General features: G+C 35.3%; 2 protein-coding genes across 3 annotated transcripts in view; one reads left to right on the top strand and one right to left on the bottom strand.

Annotated features, from left to right (window-relative positions):
- LOC122718572 overlaps positions 1 to 6793 on the bottom strand; it is an 85861-nt gene extending 79068 nt beyond the window's left edge. For both annotated transcript variants that reach the window (XM_043943711.1, XM_043943710.1), the window contains exon 1: positions 6662 to 6793. The gene's annotated coding sequence lies outside the window, so the exon portion shown is untranslated. The remainder of the gene's footprint in view (positions 1 to 6661) is intronic.
- The window catches only part of LOC122718571 (apolipophorins), a 36900-nt gene extending 11850 nt beyond the window's left edge, over positions 1 to 25050 (top strand). Inside the window, exons 2-26 of the mRNA XM_043943709.1 lie at positions 5871 to 5903; positions 5991 to 6175; positions 6700 to 6882; positions 7207 to 11745; positions 12133 to 12639; positions 13024 to 13210; positions 13300 to 13516; positions 13776 to 14068; positions 14145 to 14339; positions 14486 to 14712; positions 14850 to 15342; positions 15540 to 15724; positions 15806 to 16026; positions 16894 to 17464; positions 17920 to 18161; positions 18657 to 18879; positions 19328 to 19564; positions 20044 to 20180; positions 20295 to 20452; positions 20922 to 21105; positions 21393 to 21531; positions 22429 to 22617; positions 23345 to 23590; positions 23724 to 23921; positions 24376 to 25050. Coding sequence (XP_043799644.1) covers positions 5871 to 5903; positions 5991 to 6175; positions 6700 to 6882; positions 7207 to 11745; positions 12133 to 12639; positions 13024 to 13210; positions 13300 to 13516; positions 13776 to 14068; positions 14145 to 14339; positions 14486 to 14712; positions 14850 to 15342; positions 15540 to 15724; positions 15806 to 16026; positions 16894 to 17464; positions 17920 to 18161; positions 18657 to 18879; positions 19328 to 19564; positions 20044 to 20180; positions 20295 to 20452; positions 20922 to 21105; positions 21393 to 21531; positions 22429 to 22617; positions 23345 to 23590; positions 23724 to 23921; positions 24376 to 24405 — 10019 coding nt within the window. The 3' untranslated portion in view covers positions 24406 to 25050. The remainder of the gene's footprint in view (positions 1 to 5870; positions 5904 to 5990; positions 6176 to 6699; positions 6883 to 7206; positions 11746 to 12132; positions 12640 to 13023; positions 13211 to 13299; positions 13517 to 13775; positions 14069 to 14144; positions 14340 to 14485; positions 14713 to 14849; positions 15343 to 15539; positions 15725 to 15805; positions 16027 to 16893; positions 17465 to 17919; positions 18162 to 18656; positions 18880 to 19327; positions 19565 to 20043; positions 20181 to 20294; positions 20453 to 20921; positions 21106 to 21392; positions 21532 to 22428; positions 22618 to 23344; positions 23591 to 23723; positions 23922 to 24375) is intronic.
- Positions 25051 to 26941: the final 1891 nt, after the last annotated feature.

Genomic DNA, 26941 nt, shown 5'->3' with positions numbered 1-26941 from the left:
ATTCATAATTTTCAACATCTTTTTCTTAATCTTAATAAAAAAATTCGTACAAAATCCATAGAACACTTTTTAAAAATAATATCATCCCATCTCTATCATGCAAGGTATACACGTTTCTATCACAGTGATTTCTATCACGGTGATTTCTATCACGAACGAATCACGAATGTTTCTATCCTCCATTGAATCGTACGATCGATATTATTATTTATTCCGCCACCACGTGGAACAATGAAACGAGAGACATTTCCACACGGCTGAAATTTCGAGCACTCGTGACACTTGCAATTTTCATTCGCGATCCAGGAGCGATTACGCGACACCAAATGGCGAATCTCTACATAATCGGATAATGGAAGAAGAGAGAAAGAGATAAAGAGAGAGAGAGAGAGAGAGAGAAAGAGAAATTGCGATTGTGGTCCGACCGATTTAATTTGCCGCCCCATTACGAGGTCTCTGCCGTTCGCTCGAAACTCGACAGAAGCCTCGAGATTCTTTTGGTGAGGATCGTTTCATTTCGTTTTGAGATTGCGTCTGAGTTTTCTGAGAAGGAAAATTGACCGAGATTCGCGGCTTACTATTGAACGTTGTGTAGAACCAAAAATTTCGAGATTATTAGGTTCGTTGAAAGGTTTTGTCGATAAAATTCTTTTGCTTTGTATCATATCCCGTTTGGGGAGTGTAAATTGGACGAAATGAATTTGTATTGTGTGAAAAGTGGAAAGGGAAAATAACGGAATTGAGAAAATCTTAAATTTTAGAATGCGCGTGGGATTTAAGAAGTTGTGCAGAAATACTTTGAAAATTTAAATTCATAATAGAGAGGAAATACAGGAAACATATTTTTAATATTTCGAAGTTTTGGAATTAAATAAATTGTCGGGTAGAATAGAATTTCAAGCAAATGTATGTTTCAATTAAAATAATTAATTTTTTAAAAAGGAGAAGAATAGGAAATTAGATTTTGAAATGTCGATCAATCGATATTTTGAGATGTTTTGTCGATTCTTATCGTTTCTAAAAATTTTATAATAAAATGGCAGTTTTATTTAAGGAACATGATAACTCGTCGAAAATAAGTTAACAATATCTGTTCGATAAAAAATTATAAACGTTATGAAACAATGAAAAAGTCACTCCCCTGTTTGATTTGCTGTCATATAGTATCAATTATAATGATTCAAACGTATCGTGCAAAACAAGAATAATTTTCTCGAGGGGAAATAAATTATTTTTACAGAGTGTGCGCAGACTTATGCAGAGTTTTATGAAAAGTTTTAAAAATCAAGAAGTGAAAACATTCTTTTTTATATATAAATTTAAACAAAATATAGTAATTTAATTATAGAAATTTCCCTAATTATAGTAATATCAAACGTTCCAGAAAAATTTATCTCGAATTTCTCTAAAATAATAAATATGATAAAATAAATTTTAAAATTGAACAAATAATAAGATATTTCTAACCTAATCTAAAATTATGAATTTTTCTTATATAAAATAACACAAATAGTCAATCCATATTAAAATATTATATTATTTCGATTTTTTCGATGAATTTAATCAAGGAATAAATTTTATCCTCTTTGGCATTATCTTTAAGAAAATCGCACATTATATTTCAAGCAGTTTAGGATAAAAATGATTTAGAAAGATGTATTGATAACAATGAAGTAGAAGAGACTCTATTTTTTCCCTACGATAATTCTGATCTGGATAACACGATCGACCAATAGGATTGAACCTGTACGAGGATCGGTATTAATTTCAATCTTCTGACCAGCAAACTCCATTCGAGCTAAATCCAATCTGGATCCGGTAAAAAGGAGAAATGGCGAAGCACTACGTGACAGGAAACGTTCACAAGTCCGGAGGACTCTTTATCGTAATTTATCATGACCTTTCTTACAAAAGAGCACTGATGTTGCGTTACTTGCTTCACGTGGAGGTTGCCGGCATAATGCTGTACGAAAATAATTCTCTGTATTCTAAAAATTGTTCTTATTATTATTAAATCACAAACGAGGAGAAGAATGAGGAAAAAAAAAAAGAATAAAGACATCAGAGGATGTTATTATTATCCTTTTTTTTTTTATTCGTATCTTATATTATATTCAAATCTCGACAACAAGAAAATAGAATTTCTTGTTAATACGCTTGCATCAGTGCTCTCAACAATTTCAAATCTGGTATTTCACTCAATCCTGGGATTGAGAACGAGAAGAGAACGAGAGTTAAAAAAATCTAAATCTAGAAACTTCTTATCGAATTGATCTCGATATTACAATATTACAATATCCTAAAAAATTACGATATCCCACGATATTAAAGTATTACAAAATTACAATATATTACACGAACATTTTAACGTTGTACGATATTGAAATAAAATTGCAATTGGATTGTAACGAGGCAAGCAGCTTAAAATTTCATAGACAATATCGTTGCAATTTCTAAAGTTCCTAATTTCACGTCCGAGCACCCATCGAATCGACTAAAAATAAACGTTTCAAGATCGGGGGTCACCGGAGTCAGCGATTATCACATTATCGACGCGACCTTACTACGAGGTTCAGGCCTGTTCTGCACAAATACATCGTTCTTTTCCCCCTTAAGGCTAATCAACGGCGCGCGAAAAAATGTAATCGATTATAAAACGAGTCAATAAGATTTTTTATTATGGTTTTTTTGCCGGTTTTAATGGCGATGAACGGAACGAATAAATCATCGGTCACGTAGACTTTATCGTTTGTGGCCTTCGAAAGCAAACGATACCGATTCGATATACACGTTACGATATTATTCGATCGATCGAACGAAAGAAAAGTGATTCGATTTACTATGCTCGCAAAAAATATTTTTAATATTGATATTTGTTATTATTTAATTGATAATTACTTGGCTATCAAAATATTAAGATTTATCCATCTTTTAATATTTCATTATTCGAATGATTGATCTTTACGTTAATTTCAAAAGTCTACGTGAAGAAACTCAAACACAATTTCAATTTTTCGAAAATTAAACATTTTAAAATATCCAAAATATTTAAAGCTGATGTTGGCGAGTATTTATTAAATACTTTTTGATTTTAAAACAATTTAACATAAGAGAGAAATTTCATCGGGAAAAAAAGATACTATAAAATATTCAATTGCGAAGAAAGTTGTCGTGCTTGAGATCCTAAGGGTAAAAAAATTTACATTTTACTTGTTTAAACATCAAAGAACGTGCGGAATATTAAATGAATAATTAAAAAATGAATAAATCTTTACATTTCTACAGAATTCTAAATAATTAAAAGGTTTACATTTTTAACGATTGAATAATTAAGTATTAAAAAAAAGTTTTAAAAAATTGAAATTTAAATACATTTTTGAATGAATTTTGAAATTTTAATTTTATCATTTGAAACATTTTTGACGATCAAATATTTTATTCGTTTGAACGTCAAAGAAATTAAAATATTATCATTTATTTAAAGTATCAACTCGTCAAAAGAACAAGAAAATTGTACGAATAAAAAGGACAAAAGATAATAATAAAAGCGCTTCGATAAGACAAGATTTATTAAAAAGTTCTCGAGCAAATGAAGCCTCTGTAAGCCTTCTACGCGTGCATTTTTCTACGACGTTATCCACTTTCTACATTATTATCCGGTAAAAATCTAAATAGTGGATAAAAACGGGATAAAGTGGCTCGATGATAGAAGCTTCTTAAACACGAAACTTTTCATAAACATTCACCGTGCATATTTTCTATATCGTTTACCAAGTTATCTTTTACATGCATCACAACACTTTAATGAGTCTTAAGAAAGAAAAAAAGCTCTTCTCTTTTAATTTTTTTTAAGAGCTGACCGAGTTTTTTCGAAACAAATTTTAATTCTACCCGTACACGTTGGTCTAATAAATTTTCAAGGAGATTTTTAGAATATCTAATAATTTTTCTATTATCTATCTTTAATTATTTTTAGACCATTAATTATTAATATTATCGTGCGCTCGTCAAATATCAAATATTTCAAGTCAACAGTTCTAACAACTTTCATTCTTTACAACTTTTTTAATCGTGCGAGAATTACGAATGATCGAAAAAATACAGGGAAAGATCGCGAAAAAAAAGTACGTGACAAACTTTGATATTTCACTTCTTTCAAGAACACTTCTTTCGAATCTCATAAATTATTCAATTCCAATTTGAAGAACCTTTTCGTGCAAAAATAAAATAGCAAAAAAAGAAAAAATTTATTTCCAAAATAACTTTTATATTTCGAAAATATATTCTACGTAATATATATACACACACACACGATTCTTCCACGATTCCTCGGATAGAAGAATTTTTCTCGCTAAGGTTACCACGAAATGCATACGAAAATATCTATCGTCTCACGTTGATAACCCGAGAAACACGTTTCTCGAGTCGTTTAACTTCGGGGATGGCAGATGTGAGATCGCTATGTCAGCAACACTATCCCGCCCCAATCTATCAGGCAAACTATCGAGATACCCTGCTCGAATTCGAAATATCGTGGGGGGGACAATATGGTGGTGGCCTCCGATAATCCGGAGATATTCGGGGATATATTCGAGGAGGACTGTCGAACAGATTCTGAATTTCGAGGGAGCAAAGAGAAGGGTTTTTTTCCCTCCCTTACCCCGTTTCGAGCCAATTTATCAGGTCTGGGCTCGGGACCGGTCTGGATTTCGCGTCACGTGCCGAAATCCTTCAACGACGCAAAACTTTCATTGCGTGGCACGGTAAGGTAAGAAGGAGAAAACGGCCCTCGAGGGAGTCTGAAGACTCGATTAAATAGAAAAGTCGATTAAATACAAAAGAGACCAGAGGATTAACCAAGTTCGAGGTTCGTCACGCACCGTAATCACATATCATAGATCCTCACGTATTCTATTAGGTTTGTTGCATATAAAATGATCGATTTAAAGGTTAGATTCCTCGAAGTTTACGAGTGGAACGCGTCGATGGTTATTATAACGGAACTTCTCTATCAGCTGTTAATTGAAAGTTTAATTTTAATTGAACATTGGTTCGATTAAAATTTAATCAACAAGACTGTGAAGCTTGGAGAATCTGTATTGGACCGCGTTTAGATTATATATTGGGTATTTATCGATGGGACGTTTAAAAGATTAAAATTATTGATCAAATTTTCAAAGCTTTTTACTTATATCGATATGAATCGATGTTTGATAATTGATCGAAAATTTTTAACGTGGAATCAATCGAGCTTATATCTTGCTACTTTTCGAAATTTTGTTTCTACATTGCTTGTTATATATTATACTTGTATTATATTATTCGTCAATTACGTTAACGATTAATATCGTTATTACTCTATTACGGGTGATTGGGATAATTCTCATTGGTTATTATGCTGTTATATATTATTATGCGCTGGCTATAAACCGTGTTTATGCGACGTCGAAACAAATCTCGATCTGTGGCCAACTATTGACCCCTTAATGACGAATTCAAGTGGCCATTTTAAGAACCGGCTCGGTTCAATTCAATGCAACTCTGTCTCTCTCGTCCTTTTATTGATCATTATAAATCGTTACCAAAATTGACCAACAACGTCCAGCGATGAGATGGGTTAGAGCAATTAAAATTAACAATGGCCGATCCCTAAAATTTTGGTTCTACGATTCTACGATCTTCTTCGTTTCTTTAAACGAGAGAAATATTTTTATAAAATTTCGATCATTTTTTATATATTTAATATCCTATATAGTTTCATTTCAGAAAATCTAAATTAAACTATCTTTAAATTATTTCTAAGTTTTTTTTTAATTAATCTCGAGAACGGTTTCATTTTCTATATAATACTTATTTTTTTATCGTTTCAGCTCGGCCATCATGCGTGACCGGTTGCCGTGGAAGTAAGTGTACAATTCGAGCTGATTCTTAATTCTTAATAAAACGATCTACGAATCGTGTAACAACGTGTTTTTGCTTTTTTGGAATAGTGCACCCAAGCAAGGCGTATCAGGAAGGGCGCACGTACGTGTATAATTTGGAAGGATTGTCGGTGACATCCATCACAGATGCGCAAGGAGATGCGTCCCTTAAACTGTCGGCCACCGTAGAATTGTCCGTGAAACCGGATTGCATTAATCAACTACGGTTGAAGAACGTCAAGATCAACGGAGCGGTAAAACGTTTTAAATTCTTCTCTCGTTTTTTCCACTCTGATTCGACATAATTAACATTTTTCTCCCCTTTTATCAGAAATTCACGTTACAGAGTCAAAGTATCAAAAGAATAGTTTTATAGGTTCACTTTTACTTTTACATTTTTTTTTTTCAACACTTTGACAATTTTCCTTTCGCGCTAGGAAAAATTTATTAAAAGAAAGAATGGAACCACTATTATTAAATTTTAGAATACAACCTTCACGTTCTTTATCGGCGGAAAATAATCTTTGATATGAAAATTATATAAATGTATATTTAAAAATTTACTAATTAAATACTATTTGCGTTATTTTCAATTAGTTCGCAAAGTCACGCAAACGACACGTCAAAGCGTGCACACGTAATAAAACTCGAATTGATTTCGAAAATTAAAAATGTCGCTGATATAACTTTATATAATATTTTTTTTTTTCGAATTGAAACTAAAATAAAATAGTACTTACAGTCTGATCTGCTGCTGATGAATAAATGTACATTTCAGCCACCGGTGATCCCAGAAATCGAACAGTACGCAGTCCAATTCAATTACCACGATGGCCACATCGACACTCAGCTCTGCACCGAGCCAGGTGATTCCCAAGCATCCCTCAACATCAAAAGAGCAGTTGTCTCCATGTTCCAATCGGCCATTATGCAGGATAGCGGTTCAACGATACACCACGAGGTTCGTGAAACCTGAAACAATTTTAACAACTCCATGTTATTCAAAGTGATTCGAAGATCAATATCTCACGTAATTAAACCCTTCTCTATCTGCCTTGATCGCAAACTGTCTCTCTCAAGAATCGAATAACCCAAAACAATCCAATACTTATTTTCTGTCAATTAAATTAACAATTTAATTTGTTTCAATTGGCCCAATCGCGTGCAATTGAAAGAAAAAAATTGAGCGAAAACAATTTCTTTATAAATACTCGAAGACTGATTTCAACTGCATCCACTTCGCTCAAATTCAAAGATCGTCAAAAAAATTTAATTCCATGTTTAGACCGACGTGATGGGAACGTGTCCAACGGAGTTCAATTTCCGCAAGGAGGGTGATTCTCTGATCGTGAATAAGAACAGAAACCTCGCCGCGTGCGCGTTCCGCGAGAACTTGAACCAGGGCCTCATATCTGGAAACACGGACGCGGAGGCAGGCGTGAAATCGACTCCTCTTCTCGGCTCGCATCAGTCGATCGAGCAACGTTTCAAGCGCGGCATCCTGAACAAAGCGGTCTCCAAGGAGCAGTACTTGCTCAGGCCGTTCAGCAATGGACACGCCGGCGCGAGTACGAACGTGGAAACGACATTGACGTTGAAGAGCGAGAAGGCGGACAACCCGACCGTAACCGTGTCTCAACCCAAGTCCATAATCTTCGAATCTCCGGAGCCGGTGTTGAAGTCATCCGCGGAGGCGGTTGGCAACGCGTTGAAAGCTGCCAAGGCCGAGGTGGCAGGGGGCGTGAGGCCTGAGGCAGCCGGTAAATTCGCCGATCTGGTGAAGGTTCTCAGGGTGAGCGGGAAGAACGACATCATGTCCGTGTACCAAAAGGTTCGTTCCGGGGACAAAGAGGATCAGAAATTGTTCCTCGACGCTCTGTTCCGCGCTAGGACAGGAGAGGCGGCCGAGGTCGGGGTGGAATTGATCAAGAACAAGGAGCTGACCGACGTCCAGACGCTGCTCTTCTACGCTGGAAGCCTCGCTCTTATACGCCACGTGCACCTTCCGTCCGTGACGGTGGTCGCATCCCTGTTGGACCAGCCCGATCTACATCGGCTAGGTTATCTCGGTGTCGGCCAGGTGATCGGCAGATACTGCCAACAAAATTCGTGCGAGAACGTGGCCGAGATAAAGCAGGCTGTGCACAAGATACGCGAGAAAGTGGGGAACGGGAAGGCGAAGAGCAGGGAGCAGGAGAACTTGATCGTTTCCGCCCTCAAAGCTCTGGGCAACAGCCAGTTCCTCGACGACGCGACTCTGCAAAAATTGGCCAACATCGCCGCCGACAAGAACGTGAGAAATCGCGTTCGAGTAGCTGCAATCCAGGCCCTGCCCACCAGATGCTCGATGAAGTGGAAGAACATAATGTTCAAAGTGTTGGCCGATCGGGAGGAGGACAGCGAAATCAGGATCAACACGTATCTCTCGTTGGTCGCGTGCCCATGCCCGCACGCGGCCAATCAATTGAAAGAGGTGTTGGACAAGGAGACGGTGAATCAAGTAGGATCGTTCATCCAGACCCATCTGAGGAATCTCAGAGCGTCCACAGATCCGAGCAAGTTGAACGCCAAGAATCAATTTGGATTGATCAAACCTCGCGTCAAATTCCCGGAAGATTTCCGCAAATACTCCTTCAACAACGAACTGTCGTACAAGATCGACTCGTTGGGATTGGGCTCAACCCTGGACAGCAACGTCGTATACAGTCAGAACAGCTTCGTCCCGCGTTCCGCTAATCTGAACATGACCGTCGAGTTGTTCGGGAAAAATTTCAATTTCCTCGAATTGAACACGCGCGTGGAGAACTTGGACAGATTGTTGGAGCACTACTTGGGCCCTAAGGGCAAGATTTGGGAGAAGGATCTGGGAGAGGATTTGAAGAGCGGGGCGAAGGAGGTGAACAAGCTTCGTAAATACGCGAGGGAAAGATTCGAGAAAGTGGTGCGCGGTAAACGGGAGGTGAAGCAGGGAGATTTGGACAGATTCGCGAAGAACGTTCATTTGAGGAACAACGAGGTCGACCAGGATCTCGACATCGACTTGTCCGTCAAGCTGTTCGGCGTCGAGTACGCTTACCTGAGCTACCAAGGCGAGGGTAGCAAGTTGAGCCCCGAAGCCGTGATCGACAAACTGTTCGACAATCTGGAAAAAGGATTCGACGTTACCAAGAACTTGAAATCCGACCTCGAGAATTACCTTCAATTCCTTGACAACGAACTGATGTACCCGACCAATTTGGGGGCCGCTTTGAGTCTCGGCCTCACCGGGACCAGCGCGCTTCGCCTGAAAATCCAAGGGAAATTCGATTTGAAGTCGGCACTCAAGGATCCGAAGAACACCAACTTCCGCCTCGCCATTGAGCCGAGCGTTTCCATCAGGCTCGCAGGAAGCATGAGCGTACAGGCACCGGGTGCCGAGTTCGGAATGAAGGTAATCGGTACCCTTCACACCAGCACCAGCACGGACGTATCCGTGTCTCTATTGGACGGAACTGGTATCGACGTGAACATCGGTATCCCAAAGAAGAAGCAGGAAGTGCTCAGCGTGAGCAGCGAAGTGTTGCTCTCGACACCGAAGGGGGACGTGGCACCGAAATTCGGGAAGAGCAAGGAATACGCCGACTGTTTCGAACAATTGTCCTCGTATCTCGGGTTGACCGTTTGCGGCAAGATCTCGTATCCTTACGACGACTCGAGCGATCAGAGACCTTTGTTCCCCCTCAACGGGCCGGCCAAATTCGCCGTCAAGGTGGAGAACAACGACGTGAACAAGTATCACTTCAAAATCTTCGCCAATAACAATGCGGAGGCGAGCAAGCGTTCCTTCGAAGTTCTTTTGGACACGCCGAACAGTAAGACGAACAGGCGGATGGCCGTTCTTTTGGAATCCAGCATGCAACATCCAAATATGTACGTGAAGGGATCCCTGGACACGCCGTTCAAGAAAGCTTCCGCGGAAGCTGTGCTGAAAGACACCGCTCAAGAACGTACATTGACCGTCACTATTAACCACGATCAGATGGAGTATTACGGCCGTATTGGTGTATTGGCTAGCGGGAGCAAGTACAAACCCATCATGGAGTACAGAGTGCCCGAGCACATTGAAAAATTGGCCAGTTCGAAAGCTGGACTTCCCCCGGGGCAACAGTACTATCTGGACGGTAGCGTGGACGTTATCGACAATCAAGATGGAAAGAAGTTCACCCTCGAAAAAGTGGCGGTTGTGCTGAATGGTCAAAAGTTGGTCGTGATCGACGGCCCCATAATGTGGACCGGCAACAGCGTTAACGTGGACACGAATATCGGTTACGGGGACAAAAATCTTGCCTTCAAACTGGATGGTCAATCCTCGAAAGGTGATCACAGGCTGACAGTATCCGCCATGCCGTCCAGCGATCCCAACATCGGTTTCAACCTGAACTGGCAATTGAAGAAGGCCGACAACAACTTGGAGAACAAATTCTTTTTCGTCCACGGGCCTGATCTAAACTCTCAGACGAATCGTCTCTCCCTGACGCAGAAAGCGGTTTACAAGCTGAACAACAAGGAACTGTTCCTATCCGTATCCAACGAGCTCACCTATCCTGTCGTAAATTTGAAATTAAAATACGAGGGAGAATTGACCCAAAAATCGGTCAGCAGCGATCTCGAATTGAACTACAAGAAGTTCAACTTCAACACGGAACTGTCTGCCAAGGTGGGGACGGAGAAGCCCGGCGATTACGAGGTCGAGTTCGAGGCTGAATTAATGGAGAACGGGATCGAGTTGAAGGCCAAGCGGAAGGTTTTGGACGGGCAGAAGAGTCAATTCTCCAATTCCCTCGAGTTGAGGCCGGGCGGTAAGTATACCGCCGACGCGCTTGTGCATTACAGTATAAGCAAGAGCAATGTTAACTTGGAGCTGGACGGGGACGCGAATCTAAATGGGGCAAAGGTGAAAATTAACACGGCCCTGGAATCGAATCCTCAATCTCTCAACGCTCTCCTTAACGCCAAAGTGAACGACGTGAGCTACATCGAATTCGATCTGAAGAACAAACGTTCCCCTAACCCGAGCGGCGCTTTGATCCTCAACTTGAAGAATTATCTGGCGGCCAACGGCCAATACTCTTACCAAAACGGTAAGGGGAACGCGAAACTGGACATCGACGTCCCGAAGATCGATCGAAAGATCCAAGCTACCGGCGCTGTGACGGTCAGCGGATCCAAACACGTGGGCGAGCTCGTGCTTCTCTACGACGCTAGCAAAGATCCCAATAAACGGGTGAAACTGTCCACCACGTCCGACATCACCAAAACGTCCGTGGATACGAAGAATATATTGGAGATCGTGGACAAGAAATTGGAATTGAACGGGAAGGGTAGTATGCAAGGCACGTTGAACAATGGCCAGCTCGAGGTAGAGGTGGACGTCACTCTGCCGAACGGACGTCACCTCGTGTACAAAGGGAAACGTAATTCCGTGAAGAAGGATACCAAGTACGATATACAGGTGGCCAGTAAATTGACGGACTACGAGCAGAAGGGAGGGCCGTCCAGATCGTTGTCGTACAATGGGAACGTGCAGGATCTTGACGTGAACACGATCACGTTCCAGGGTAACGGTCAGTTGAAGTTCGTGAACACGAACGGCAACGATGTGCAGATCGCGGTTACTGGAAAGAACTTGAATCTGCCCGAAAACAAGAAGCAGAGGGAGATGAACATCGAGTTGGGAGGATCTAGCATTCCTAAGAAACTGCAATTCCAATATCGCTGCAACCAAGGCGACAACGAGGGATCGCACAACGTCAAATCATCTTTCGGAGATGATGCCTCGTTGACGGTGAGAAATTATTGGCCTTTTTCTTTTTTTATATTTCTGTTATATTAGATTGCGACTCGATCAATTTAAATTCTTATCGATCATCCATGTGATTCGATGTAACGTTAATTGAGGATTGATGAATATTTTTAAAAAGATATCTAGAAAAAAATAAGGATGGAACTTCTAATTTATTGATAATGTATAAAATGAACGTAAGATTGAGTAAAAATTTGAAAAAAAAAAAACAAAAAATTCTCTCCTCTATATATTATGAGATAGGTAAAATTCAGAATCGTGCCAATCATTATTTTATCACTCGTTGTAAAATTTATAGTAGAGTCACGTGGATTTATTCATAGAGTTAATCTGTCGATCTTCTTAAATTTTTATCCTTCTATTTTACAGAGCAATGTGAACGTGAAAAAAGGAAACAATGTCGACAAACCTTACAAAATAGACGGTGTTTGGGACATGAAATTGCCGAGCGAGAATTTGAAGAATTTGAAACTCGAACTCGTTTCGAGTTTGTTGGACTCCGACGAGAAGGATCTCTTTAAATCTTCGGGAACGGTAAAGCTGACGTACAATACCGATCGAAAGATCGAACTGAGCAAGGAGTTGGAATTGACAGGAATGAATAAAAATTTGGAAGTTCCTAGCGAGGGTAAAGGGAAGCTCAATCTGAATATTCTTGATTTCTCGCCTGTCCAATTGTCGGGCAGTTACAAGTACGATCCCACCCCTGAGAAAAAATCGGCTACGCTCGTTCTGGATGGGCAATATGGTAGCAAAACACTCTCGCTCAGATCTGACAACGAATACCTTCCCTCTGTAGCTACCGTCAATCTCAAGGCTAAAGGCAATTTGAAATTCGAGAAATTGGACAACGTTGATTTGCAACTTGTTTACAAGGTATTTTTTTTTTCTTTTTATTCGATTGTCATGTAAAAATATCAATAAATATCAATAATTCGTCATAAAGATTCATATGAAATTTTTGTCACAATATTAGAAATGTTCTTTTCGATATTAAGTTTTTTAAGTAACCATAGAATAGATTAATTAAAGTAATATTTCTCTCAAAAATCAATGAGAATATTGACATCCTTTTCTTTTTTTTATAATTAAATAATATAGAAGAAGATTAGTTTTCTTGAAACAAATTTTTTGGGGGGGTCTCTTAAGAAAAATTTTGGTCTTTCTCTCACCATTTATGAAAAGATTGAGAGCTAAAATTCGGATAAAATCCGAATAGAATCTCTCTGAATTGATTTCTTATTTCGTTTTATTCTACAGAGATTTAAAGACGAGAACAAGTTGACAATCGACAGCAAAATCGATGTCGACGGTACCAAACACTCCCTGGCTAGTGAAATCCAATACTTGGAATCCAACAATCTGTTCCATGTGACGACTATATGCCCAACAGGGAACACTGAAATCCTTTCCAAATTCCAAAAACTCAACGACAAAGAATACAAAGGTAATTCATACATCAAAAAACATAATGTAACATAAGATTGATTTAAATATTATCCAATTTCTTTATATCGTTATACTCTTATATTGCAGGTGAATGGAAAGTGGACACACCTAAAGGATTTGCAAAGGCTGACGCTCACGTGAATCTCGAAAGTGTCGATAATTTCGTGATCAAAGCGAACTTTGACAGCGATAAGGTCAAACACCGTAATATCCATGCTGAAATAGCCAACCAACCAACAGCTAAGAATGGAAAGAGCATCTCCATCACTGTCACCAGCGATGGCAAGAATATTGTAACTGGAAGGTATTATCTTATATTAAAAACGCATGCAGTGAAGTAATCGAAAATTATTAAAAATAAATATATATATAAATCTGAATAGAAACTTTACAAAAACTCGCTACGAAGTAAGAAACATGATCGAATTATTTTAATATTAATTATTTTTATAAAATCATATAATAGAAAATATAAAAAAAAAAAATCTTTAGAATTATCATTTTTTACAATTATTTAGAATCATTCTACAATAATATTACGTTAAAATTATACGTATATCCAGCACAAGCTACAAGCATCGCGATGAGGATGGAAAGATCGTGATGGAAGGTAATGGAAATCTGAAAGTTGGCGACGATACAAAAAGCTCATCCTTCAAATACACCCGTCAACGATTAACTCAAGAAAAAGACGGTGAGGCGGGTGTTGCGATAGTTTTGAACGCCAACCTCGGCCCATCCGCCATAGTGGGTGAACTAAAACTCTCTAACAAGGAGTTACATCTCTTCAACAGCTACTGCGAGCAGAACAAGGATTGCGCTCAGTTCAAGCTTCAATCGATCCTCAACGTCGAAAGTGAGTACTTTCAATTTTTAACAATTGATGCAATTTTATAATGTAATTTTCAATGGGGGCCTCGTTTTCCTTTCAGAGAAAACTCTATTGAAACATCAGGTGACGGTGGAAGTCGATCTGAAAAAGTTCAACGTACCCGTCGAATTTGGTCTGAAGACGAATACAGAGTTCAGAAACCCGATATTCGATCACACGACCAACCTCTACCTACATTCCTCAAAAGACAAGACTGAATACACTTATCAAGCTTATATTCATCCCAAAGAAGCAGGTGAGAATGGAAAATAATTCTTGAAATAATTCATACGATCATCGAAGTGAAACGAGAAATTTCTTCCCTCCATTTTTATGCCAATATGATGCTCGATTATAGGGGATACTAGGATACTAGAATCAACGTATTACATTTGATTACAGCTACCATCTTGACTTTGCCCTCACGCCAAGTGGCTCTCATTCTGATCTACGATCTGCTCAAGACCAAACAAACCACGGCCTACAAATTGGACATGTCCCTTTATCTGGACAAGAAGAACAAACCATCCGAAAAGACCAGTCTGTCTGCCATTGGAGACATAAACGTCGATAAGAACAGCTTATCCCTTAGTGGAGAAACGAAATTCATGTATCCAACTCAGCACAAGGTACAATCGAATAAATTGATTATATTACAAAATGAAAAATGTTGAATTGGTTTGTTTTTTCGAAATAGAAAGTGTAATGATCTGTTTATGTCATCGTGCGTGAAATAAAACGTTGAAAAAACATTTTTTTTTTTCAGGACATATTGATGAAAGGATATCTTCACTACGGAGGTGACAAGCTGTTGGATGCCAATTTGGACATCGACGTGTTCGCCAAAAGATCTCAGAAAATCTCTATCGTGGCAAACGTGCAGCGGCAACAAATCCCTGACGGGCAGAACGTGACCAGTTTGGTGGAAGTAAACAGCCGTGGTCAACAATTGAAACTCGACTTGAAATCTCATTTGGCAATATCGAAAAAGCAAATAGGATTCGGAAGTTTCTTCACCTACAACAACGTTAAACAGAAACCAAAGACGCTGGGCGCCCTCTACTCTGCAGATTTGAATCACGTCTCCTTATTGATCACTTTACCCGACAAACAACTGATCAAGGATGACTGGAAGTTCGATATCACAAAAGACACTCAAAAAGTAAATAGGGAATTGTCTCTTTTGGACAGCACACCTCAGATTTTGAATTTCGAAGCGAATGACTTCAATCGATTCAAACTTGAAACTTATCTTAAAAGTGAGTCCATATTATTATTCTTATACCGTGTTATAACATTCCTCCATTTCAATTGAAATTAATTTATAACGTTATCCACAATTATCCGTCGTCAATAAATAAATAACGAAATAATCAACTCTATGTTCTATAATTCCATCGTGTCATTTTCACTTAATTTTTTTTAATATATCATTCAAATGCTTCATTGATTTCAGACAATCCTAAAAACAAAGCGGTGCTCAATGGTCAAGTGGTCCTTGGTCAATTGGCGGAGATCCACGCGGATTGGTTCAAAGATGGGGCGAAGAAGAATCTTTTCCACGCTTTGGTCAATTTGGACGAGAAACAATTCCTAAAACCCGACTTTGATTATAATAGGGACAATATAGCTGAATTTGGAGTAAGCAAACTGGACTGATCGTTAACGAGTAACAAGATTATGCGATAGAAGTTACCACACGTATGATTTAAATTTTTCCAGAAAGTTATCAAGAACAGAAATCTCGACTTTATTAAGGGAGTGAAAGACGTTTACGGATACGTATTGGACGAAGCGTCAGCGGAAGGTACAGATTTTATGGAACATCTGGTAAAGGCAAAACCGAGCTTCCAATCGCTTATAGAATATTACGAAAAAGAGTTGAACAAGTTGAAGGAAGAGATGAATGCTGATGAAACTATCCAAGAAATTCAGGCTACCTTGTAAGTATTGTTTCGAAATTTTTATTTGTAATTATGAGGAATTATATAATAATGCGTTTCACGAGATATATCTCGTAAAATGAACTATCTAATTATCTTATACGCTTGTGATAATTTTGTTACGATGTTGGTTGTAAAAATATTTTTTGACTGATCTGAAATATTATTATAAGATAAATTAAGGGTATAATCTAGATGATTAGATGGAATATTTTATACGAGATATCCCGACATAGTCAGCAATCATTGTTCGACTAAAAATAAGAAAAAGGAAGTCATATAAGCATAAGTATTTTATAAATATTTTATAAAAAAAGAAAAAAGAAAAATTAAAAAGAAAAATACGAAATAATAATAAATTGAAATTATATGACATTTTTTTCTTATTTTTACTCATAGAGTATGTGGGCATCAAATGGCGGATAAAATCCAGGATATCCTGTATGTATATACAGTACTACATTTTATCATATATATTATTAACACATTCCAGATTTTTATTGCATAAAACATTACGATATTATGTACTATATAAAAAATATATAACAAATATATAACGAAATTCAAAAATAATTTTTAAATAATAACAAATAAAAATCGTGGGAGAAAAAAAGTTATAATCGATTCTCAGACTATCAATTTATTATTATTTATATTCAATTTTAAAATCTGATACTATACCAGATAAAAGAAAATTACTTTAAAAAAGTAATAATTCATTTTTCAATGATCCATCCATCACAGTCAACTACTCGAGGATCAACAATAGAATTCGAGTTTAGAAAAATTGTCCCATCTACAAGTTTTTCTCTCACGAGATTGAAACGAAATTTAAAAAAAAAAAAAAATGATATATTCTTTTTCAAGGCGCAAGTATTTCGGCACCCTCTTCGAAATCCTCACGGAATTGAAACAAATCGCCCATGGTTTGGAGAAGTTGAAGGAAACGCTGAACAGCCTAATAAACAACGTGAAGCAAGCCGTCAACTTGATGTACCCTAAATTAAAGGAATCGTACGATAAAATATTCCACCAAGCGTTGGAAATCCTCGATGCCATGATGAAACTCGCCAACACGTATCTTCAAGCGGTTCTCAATTTGATAAACGACCACCAAAAGGAAATAAAGGACGTGTTGAACTTTCTTTCCGGAATGAGCCAAGACATCGCCAAGATCGTATTCAAGGGATTGGAACAGATCAAGCACAACCTCCACGAGTTCTGCTCTCTGCTTATTAACCAATTGAAAGCTTTGCCGATTTACGAAACCATAAAGGAGAGGTTGGAAGAGCTGAAGAACTTCCAAATACCGGAAAATATTTTAAACTCGCTCGAAGAATTGTGCAAACTTGGAAAGAATATACTGCCCACCGAAGAATTAAGACAATTTGTCGATATCACTTACCAATATGTTATCAAACACTTAAAACGAGAGAAGGTACGTTCTACGAAGATTTTTAGATTTTTAATTGCAATAATGCTTTTGGGGATAAGCTTGGCGACAAGTCTTTATGCTTTTAAATTTGCATAATAAAATTTTTTTTTTATGAATAACACTTTTTATGAATAACACTTTTCAAGAGAAGATTTCCTTTTTTACAATTTTGATACTATTTTACAACTGGTTTTCTTTTTTTTTTTATAACATTCTCCTTTATATTATCATCTCGTCACTCGCATTATTCGCATTACAGAACCAGAAATGTAAAAGGTCTTGGAAAATTTTTCATCGATGGCGTGTATTCGTCTAAAAGATTACCATTTAACTAAATAAGTTGAGAAGTAGGCCAAAAACTTTCGCACGCTATGCTATGTATCAAAATGAAAGATCTCCCGAAATAAAATGGAATAAATCTAGAAACGTTTCTTTTTTTTTTTTTTTTCGATCGACAGATCGACGATATGAGCGAGTTGAAGAAGATCTACTCGAGTTTGGTGGCCGCGGTTCAATCAATCGTGGCTCTGGCGCAGAAACAATCATCGTTCGAGAACGTTTGGGGATTAATTTCGATTCAGACCCCGGATCTCGGCCTTTTGTCCAAGTTGCCGACCGTCTCAGCCTTAAAGCTCTCCGTTTGGAACCTCTTGCGTAACAGAGAGTTACCAACGCTTGGGGATCTGTATTACACTTACAGGTAAACATTTCTGAGAAATATGTGTGCACGGATCGGCATGTTCAATTGTTACGCGTTACAAAACCGGTTAAATTAGAATGACAGATGCAAACTAATACATTGCACCTCCATTTTAACTTTACACGATTTTCAAAGAAGCTATTTATAGCATTTCCTGCTGTTACGACACATTATGACGGATGTATTACGGAATTGCTTTTGTCTTATGATCGCTCGTAATTATATAATTATTAGGTTGTTTGAAAACTTCGATTTGCATTTTGCACAATTTTTTTTTATTTTAGATTTTAGATAACGTAGATCCGAATTATAAATATAAATTTTTGAAATCGAAATCGAAATATATAGAAATTTTCCTATAAAGCGATATTTTTCGAGAATATTTTTTATTCACGGATTTATAGGTGTAATTTAATGTATTTGAATGATTGAAAATCGATATTACGTTAAATTATCCTTTAAGAAATATTTAAGTTTAAAAAATTTTCGTTTCAGACCGACGCCATTGTTCAGAAAGTCGGGTGTCGTTACTGACGGAGGACATTTCTTCACGTTCGATGGACGTCACCTAACTATGGCTGGATCCTGCACCTATATCCTTGCACAAGATATGCAGGATGGCAATTTCTCTGTCGTGGCTAACTTTAATAATGGTATCCTTATCAGTGTCACGCTCACCGAGCCTAAGGAAAGCATCGCGATCAAGAACAACGGAAATGTAAGTGATAACATTCATGTAACACATTCATGTACAATTTTTTGCAAATCACGATTGCAAAACGAGAAAAGATCTAAAAATATTCATTATAAGAACAGATTATTAGAACAGATAATAATTAACATCTAATTGCAAAGAAGAAGATTGCGAATGCAATTTGAAAATAAAATTCTGGAAAAGATCATTCTCCATCTTTTCTCGAGAATAATTTACAAAAATGTTATTTCTATGGAATAATTCGAAACGAGAAAATACTAAAATTAAATAAAGATTAAACCCTCGAAAATTGCTTCCCAACCTAATGTTCAACTCAACGAGAAATTTATTTGTCAAATTTATTCTCACAGTTCTATCCTTAACAATATATTCTCAAGAAATAATTTCTTACGATGTTAAATACATACATCAAAGGATTGAATAATGCCTAGACATAATCGCTCGTTTTCAGATTCTAGTGAACAACAAACCGGCCGATTACCCGGCGCACACGAAGAATTTGCACGCTTATCTGTTCCCACCATACGGCAATATCAAATCCGATTACGGTGTTCGCGTTACATGCACGAACAAGGCACCTATGATTTGTGCTGTCCACGTTTCCGGCTTCTACCATGGCAAACTGCGTGGAATCCTGGGCGACGCGAATAACGAGCCGTATGACGACTATACTTTGCCCTCTGGAAAGGTATGCATTTGTCGTGTCGCCAAGTTTTTTAATGCCTTCCTCGCACACGAAACTTGGCAATTCGTGGAAGTCAAAGCGCTCGTGGATAACAAGGTATTCACGTGCCGAACCGAGTATCGTTCGATCTTTAAAGGGTAACGGTCCTTCAACGGTTCCGAGGGTAGATTTAGAGACCGAATGCAGACCGATTGCAGAAACTTCCCGATGAAAATATACTTTTTTCTTTTTTTTTTTTTTTTTACTTTGGAATAAAATATTTTACTGTGCTAATCTAAACGACGAAATTTTATTTTAGTTTCTGAAAATGATTTTTAATTCAAATTAAAAATCTTATCTTTTATTATTTAATTTCTTAGATTAGAGTTATTGTATATTATTTTTTGTGAGAATAATTAGTAAAGAATTATGAAATTCATTCATTATGAAAATTCATCTAATTGAAGAAACGAACCGAACAATTTTTTTCTTATATTCCTTAGATCACCGAAAGTGGAACAGAATTTGGAAACGCGTACAAATTGAAGAGTGAATGTTCAGACGCGACAGCGGTCGAGCAGCACAATGAACGTACCCCAGTTTGTACCGATTACTTCACTGGCGAAAATTCACCATTGAAGTACGTAAAATTATTATTTTGTTTCGTTACGTTGATTACATTATTCCTGTTTTCTCAAAGGTTCTGAAGAAACAATTTCATTGGAATAACATAACGATGATGAAATAATTACAGATCTTGCTTCAATATCGTCAAACCGTCTCTATATCGCGATGCCTGCGATCATGCAATTGCCGCTGGCACACCGGCTGGAGCTTGCATAATAGCCATGGCTTATCATTATGCTTGCTATGCGCAAGGAGTCATGTCTACCTATATACCATCGTCTTGCAGTACGTTCCTCGTGTTTAATTCTATAATTTTTATTGAATAGAATTCAATGCTATTCTACTTTTGATCCCATTTATTTTCTACTAAATAAAATTCTGAATTTTGAATAATAAAGCAAATATGGCGAATTCTATAAATTATATTCTTATAGAATAGAATTCAATTTTGGTCCCATTTATTTTCTATTAAATAAAATTCTAAATTTTGAATAATAAAGAAAATATAGGAAATAAGAAAGAAATAAGAGAGAAGAGAATTCAATTTTTCTTTTAAAATCCTTTATTGGAAAGATGATAAATTTTAAATAAATTTTAGTTTTGATATCGGATGAACGATATAATGATAGAATAAGATTTAATTAACTGCATCGAAAGTTTTATTTCTTTTAAATGTAAAATATTTTTAGCTTTTAGATAATAAAGTGAACACTATGAAGATCGAAGAAAAAAATCAATTATTTTCCACTTTCAGCAAATTGCAAAGTGGGCGGAAACAAAATCGACATGGGCGACTCGTTCAGCGTAAAGGTACCGAAGAAAGAGGCTGATGTTATTTTTGTAATCGAACAACAGATACCGAACGATAAAGTGTACAAGGAAATGATTACGCCTTTAATGTCTGAACTTAGGGAGGAATTGAAACAACAAGGAGTAACGTAAGTCCCTTCTATTATATTTATGTACATTATATTCTTCCATTCTTTCTTCCAATGAAAATCCCAAGAAATTCTAATCAACTGTAATTATTTTCCTCTCAATAAAACTTTTATTCTTCTTTAAAATAAATATGTAGCTGTAATCAACGAAGAAGAATCAACGAAATTAGATATTTAGAAATTTTTAATCACATCATAAATACAGTGGAAATATCTTTCAAAAATTTTCGAATACGGACTCGTATCGATTCCGTATTTACAATTTTTTAAAAAAATTGATTTCACAGAGACGTGCACATTGGATTAATCGGGTACAGCGAGATGATGAAATGGCCACAACATTTTACATTAAATGGCGACACCAACATCGATGGTGAAGTAAAAAATATGAAGTTTGAGGAAGGAAAACCAATAATTTCTTATCAGGTAATTCTATAGAAAAAAATTATATGGTATTTTTCAAAAAACTTCTCTCGAAATTAAATTTATAGAAAACCCATGATGCATTTACATTATTTCGTGACAAACTATTTTTTAAAAAAAATTCATCGGTGTATTAATTTTTTCCACGACGCAAAGAATAACACGAGATTGCTTGCGAAGCTCATAATGAAATTTAATTCACAAGAAATTAAAAATTCACAAGAAATAATGTTTCTATGTCATCAAGTAGATGAATGAAATATTATCGTTAATAATGTTAGAAAAATCTTGAATGAAATTCGAATCATTCTTTCATTCGTATAAATATATATTCCGTAAAGCAATGATAAATCCGAACTGACGTATAATGAAATACATTAACGATCTGTCTGGAATTCCATTGTACTTCCGATACTCGACGTGAGATGAAATGTTTTTGCGCGCCATCATTCACCGACATCATTAATATTCTCGTTTAGTTAAGAAAACAAGTCGTTTCGCACGAGATTTCTATACATAATTTAATTAAATTTCCATACATAGAAATTAAATCTTTCATCATATTTTTCCTCGTTACATGAAACGTGTAACAGATTTTTTTTCTTTTTTTTCTAATTTTATTCAAAACGTCTCATTATTTACCGAAGAATTTATTATTAGCATATTATCAGTCGATCAATATTATGATTTGAATTTGAAATTATGAAGTTAAAGTTTATCGAATGCTGATCTTTTAATCTATTTTTATGATATATATTGCAACAATGTGATGATGAATCAGCCAATAAATCTATTCTGGTTTTTATTTATTCGATAATTACACTCGTTAGCATAATTTATAAACATTTCGCGGAAATCGTTGTTATATTTTGCGCGTTAAAAAAAATTAATGATTTCTAGGAAGCGAAAGATGGCAACACGGAAAAAAAAATTGATTATCTACACCAGAGAATGGATGTCGAATTAGGTACTTTCAAATTGACCGATGCTTACGAGGCAGCTATTCGATATCCATTCAGACCTGGTGCGGCGAGAGCTGTGGTTGGAGTGATCGCGAACCCCTGCGAGAAGAGTCCATTCCCTATTTCGGTAAGTTTTTATTTTTCTTCCTTCCTTTAAATATTTTCCTTTAAATATTTTCCTTCTATAATATCCTCGTTTCAAAGAATCGATTATTCCTAAAAATCTTTCAAGGATTGAATTGTGGAGGTAACTATTACACGATGGCAATTTATAGGGAAGACAGAGTTCGGCATTCCACAGTCAGATATACACAGTCAGTAATTAATCAGTAATTATCAGTAATTTTGTGGATAGCAATCAGTCAGAATTAACCAGAATTAGGAGTAATTAAGCAATTATCTCTATAATTTGTCCAAAATCAATTCATTACTATAATCTACTGACTGATTGGCCTATGTATTTCGAGAATGCATTAATCAATGTTAGATATATATATTCTTGGAAATAATTGGAATAATTGATTTTCTTATTGAAATTCAGATCTGAATGACGATTTTGATTTGATCAATCATTTTTAGATAGACTCTTATTTAGATTTTTAGGAATTAGAAACAGAAATATTTTCTTTTAGATAAAATTACTTGACATGTAGAATATTCTTTTAAAAACGACAAGGAAAAAATTTTCTATAATTTTGAATAATATATTAATAAATTTTATACTATGAATCTCTTAATTTGAAAATGTCAATAGACAATGACACATATATTTATATTTCTCTATTTTTCATATTTTGTATATGTTTAAATGCAATTATAATTAACATTTTAAATTATCCATTTCTAATTCCTAGTTGCAGCAACTTAGACTTATACTCGGTCTTAAAATATATCGTGATTTGGGACTCACCTATTACCACGTGTCGTATCCGAAAGAGCTTCTCGTCTCGGGCAAGCCTCAGAAAAATATCGTCGCTTACGACCAAGACAACGTGTACACGTTCGCTGACAGTAAGAAGAAGCCACTCACCGGAAGCACCGACATGAAGAGCAATCTCGTACCGGCGATCAAGGACGTCTGCGCTGACTTCGCGGTTTTCGTAAGTGTTCAACAAGTGATCCTCATCTATTATTAGGGATTTTTTTTTTTTTTGAGCCCGTCAAAAGTTAGAAACAAAGTTAAAGGGAAGAGTTGAGTGAATCGAGCGTTATTTACCTGAGATCATATTGCAGTCTGGCGGTGCCGCGTTCAGCTCTAACAATTTCTTGGACGCCAAGTCGAATCAGAAGAAGCAATTCGTTCAAGTGGCAGCAAAGAGGATCGCAGATAGCCTCGTCAACGTAGAATTTGAGAAAGATTGCTCGTGCTTGTACGAATACGGTATGATAGGACGCTCTAAGTGTAAGATCGTAGGTCGAAAGGAAGCTCCGGTAAGTAGTCCAATTTCCGTTACTTAGCTCCTTTACTTGAAACTTTCTATAAAGCATGAAAAACATTGTGAATTTTTTTTTTTTTTTTATATCATTTTCAAATAATTCAAGGAATTCTCGTTTTCAAATTCCATTACCAATATCTTCATTAACCCTTACGTCAATGTCAAAAAATTTTCGATATCATTTAAATTTATAATTTTTCTGTTATCTTGAAAAATTGTTGAAAATTATATTAAGTTTAATCTTAAATACGTATTTGAAAGTACACGAATATCTAGATATTGACACGAAGATTAAATAATTTAAATAATAAATAATAATAATAATAATAATAATGATAATAAATTATAATTCTTGTAATAAATATTGAATTAAATAACTTTTATTTTTCAGTGACAAAGTTGAATTTTCAGATATATAATAATGTCAATCGTGTATATATCTATTTCAGAGATCCGCGAAAGGAGGAGCGAAGGGTTAAAGCGAGATCGTCGCGCATCTCATAATTACTAATTAATTTAGGTGTATTGTGTTTGTTACTTTGTTATACTACGGCAGACGTATTTTCGATATTTGTAAGCAAATTAAGATCATCAGACCTCCCAGCGACAGGGAGGGCCACAATTGAATAATCACAATCGAGGACTGAAAAACTTCATTTTCGTTCCGTTAAAATTTGTTTCGATAATTTTTTTTTTTTTTTGTAAATAATCTTTTATATTTTTTTCGCAACAACGTTGATACGAAAAATACGAATTATTCCACAATGTGGCCCAACTGTATATCGATCACGACTTAGAATAAGTTCTTACCCTGAGTAAACACAGGTATTAATAATGTTAAATGTGTGCGACAAATAAAATAAAATGAATATATTATAATTTGTACGAATGTTAAAAACGCGATGTATCCGCGTCCACGTAATACGGGACATCGATTCGATTTACGGTACGATTTGTACGGCTTACTTTTATTAAATTAAGATACCGATGCTGTACGAGACTCGGGGGGTTAATCTGAATTCAATACCGACCACCGTACCGTTTATCATCGATACGAAACGATTTTACGCGTTAGATGATATCGTGGCTTGTGAAGAAATATACATACATTGTTCTTAAATTTACCACGACTTTGATTTTATTTGTTATTCATCCTATCCTTAATTCATGAATCAACGTGAAAAGAAAATTCTACAGGGGTAATAATGATGACTGAAAATTAAAAGAAAAGATGAAATGATATCTATTATTTCATCAAAATTTTCATTCAACACGAAACATTTTTTTATATATGTATATATTCTCGAATTTGGAAGCCAGTAAAACAATTGTGAAAAAATTTTAATTGAGTATATAATATGTTTCTTCTAAAATAATTCTATTCTCGATATTTTTTTTTTAATTTTTAATTTTCATAGTCATTCAGATCTATACTTAATTAAAATCGTCACAATTTTTTAGAAAAAAAAATATATATATATTTTAATTTATGGAGATCAAAGTATTTTTGCTAACTGAAATATAATTAAAACAGAGTTTTAAAGAAAGAAATTTATTAAAAATTGAATAATTAAAAGCAATGATTCCAAATTGGAATCATATCCATTAATGAATATTCATAAATTTAAAATCAAAAAAAAAAAAAAAATCATGACATAATCATGATATCATTTCAGTGAAATTCGAATTAAACGTCGACTCGTTTGTCTTTGATTTTATCTGTTGAACACAACAAAGTTTCAAGTACAATTATCTTCACGCTTGCAATATATATTTTAAATTGTTTCGATAATTTACAGTAATTTTCCTCTTTGAAAAAACATTTCGCTTCTATTTTTATCTATTCATTCTCCTTCTTTCTTATTTTTCTCCCTCAAACTTATCTTTTTCTCATTTCTTTCCCTTGACAAACTTTTAAAACATAATAACCAAATATCAATTATGATTTTTTTTTAGGCACATTTACGTGATAGAAAAGTTTTTTTAAGCATCTCCCCTTAGCTGTGACGTTAATTGTATATCGGTCACGTTAATGCATGCACACTATTATTTTCTCACATAATGTATCTATGTTTGAAATCAAAATTTCTTGACTGGCTTAATGAGAAAAATACAAATCAGATAACGACTATCAAATGTTATACTTATTTTTAAAAATGTTTGCCTTAAATTATCTGTTATTCTTTTATGATTAACGATTATAATATTTTGAAAATTTACAAGAAAACTCGCGATAAGAGCTACTTATTTACACAGTAGACAGGTACAAAGACTCTTATCTTAATTATTATTAATTATAAAATCTCTGATTCCATATTTTACGCTTTTTATCTATCTGTTTATTTTTAATTAAAATAATATAAATACGTTATCATATATCAATAAAATGATTTAGATTGATCTATTTAAATCCTTTGATTTCAAAATAAAACTAAATTGTTTAAATTGTTGATAAAAGAAATTCACTAGAGCAATATATATATATATATATATATATTGTACGATATACGCTATGTGATAAATCTTATCATTAAACATACACCAGCTAAGCTCGAATTAAAATTGAGAATTAGAGCGTAACTTTATTCGACAATTCAATTCGAGAAACCTTATGCTTCGTTGTGTAGCAAATCGAATTATTTGAAAATCTTCGTTGCATTTTTCCTCAACTGTTTTTTTCTGTTATATATATATAGAGCAAAAAATTTCAATATATTTCCATAAATTCAAATATATCTATTTTAAATTTAAAATATTTTTTTCTATAGAAATTTGTCTCTTTATTATTTATTATTATACTATATTATTTCTTTACAATTGTTCATAAACGATATTCTTTTCCAAAATTATTAATAATTTAAAAAAGTTATTCATATTTCTATCTTTTTTTTTTCTAATTATTAAGTTATTAATTTTTTGATCGATTATTTCTTATAATGATTTGATTTCATTTATTTTTTTATTTTTATAATTTTTTTAAAGAAAAATTATAAAAATAACTTCTCTATTTTAATT

Source organism: Apis laboriosa, unplaced genomic scaffold (assembly GCF_014066325.1).
Source record: "Apis laboriosa isolate Shangri-la unplaced genomic scaffold, ASM1406632v1 scaffold64_cov150, whole genome shotgun sequence".
NCBI classification, from domain to species: Eukaryota; Metazoa; Arthropoda; class Insecta; order Hymenoptera; family Apidae; genus Apis; species Apis laboriosa.
The sequence above is the reverse complement of the archived record's forward strand: the minus strand, read 5'-3'. Positions and strand labels throughout refer to the sequence as shown.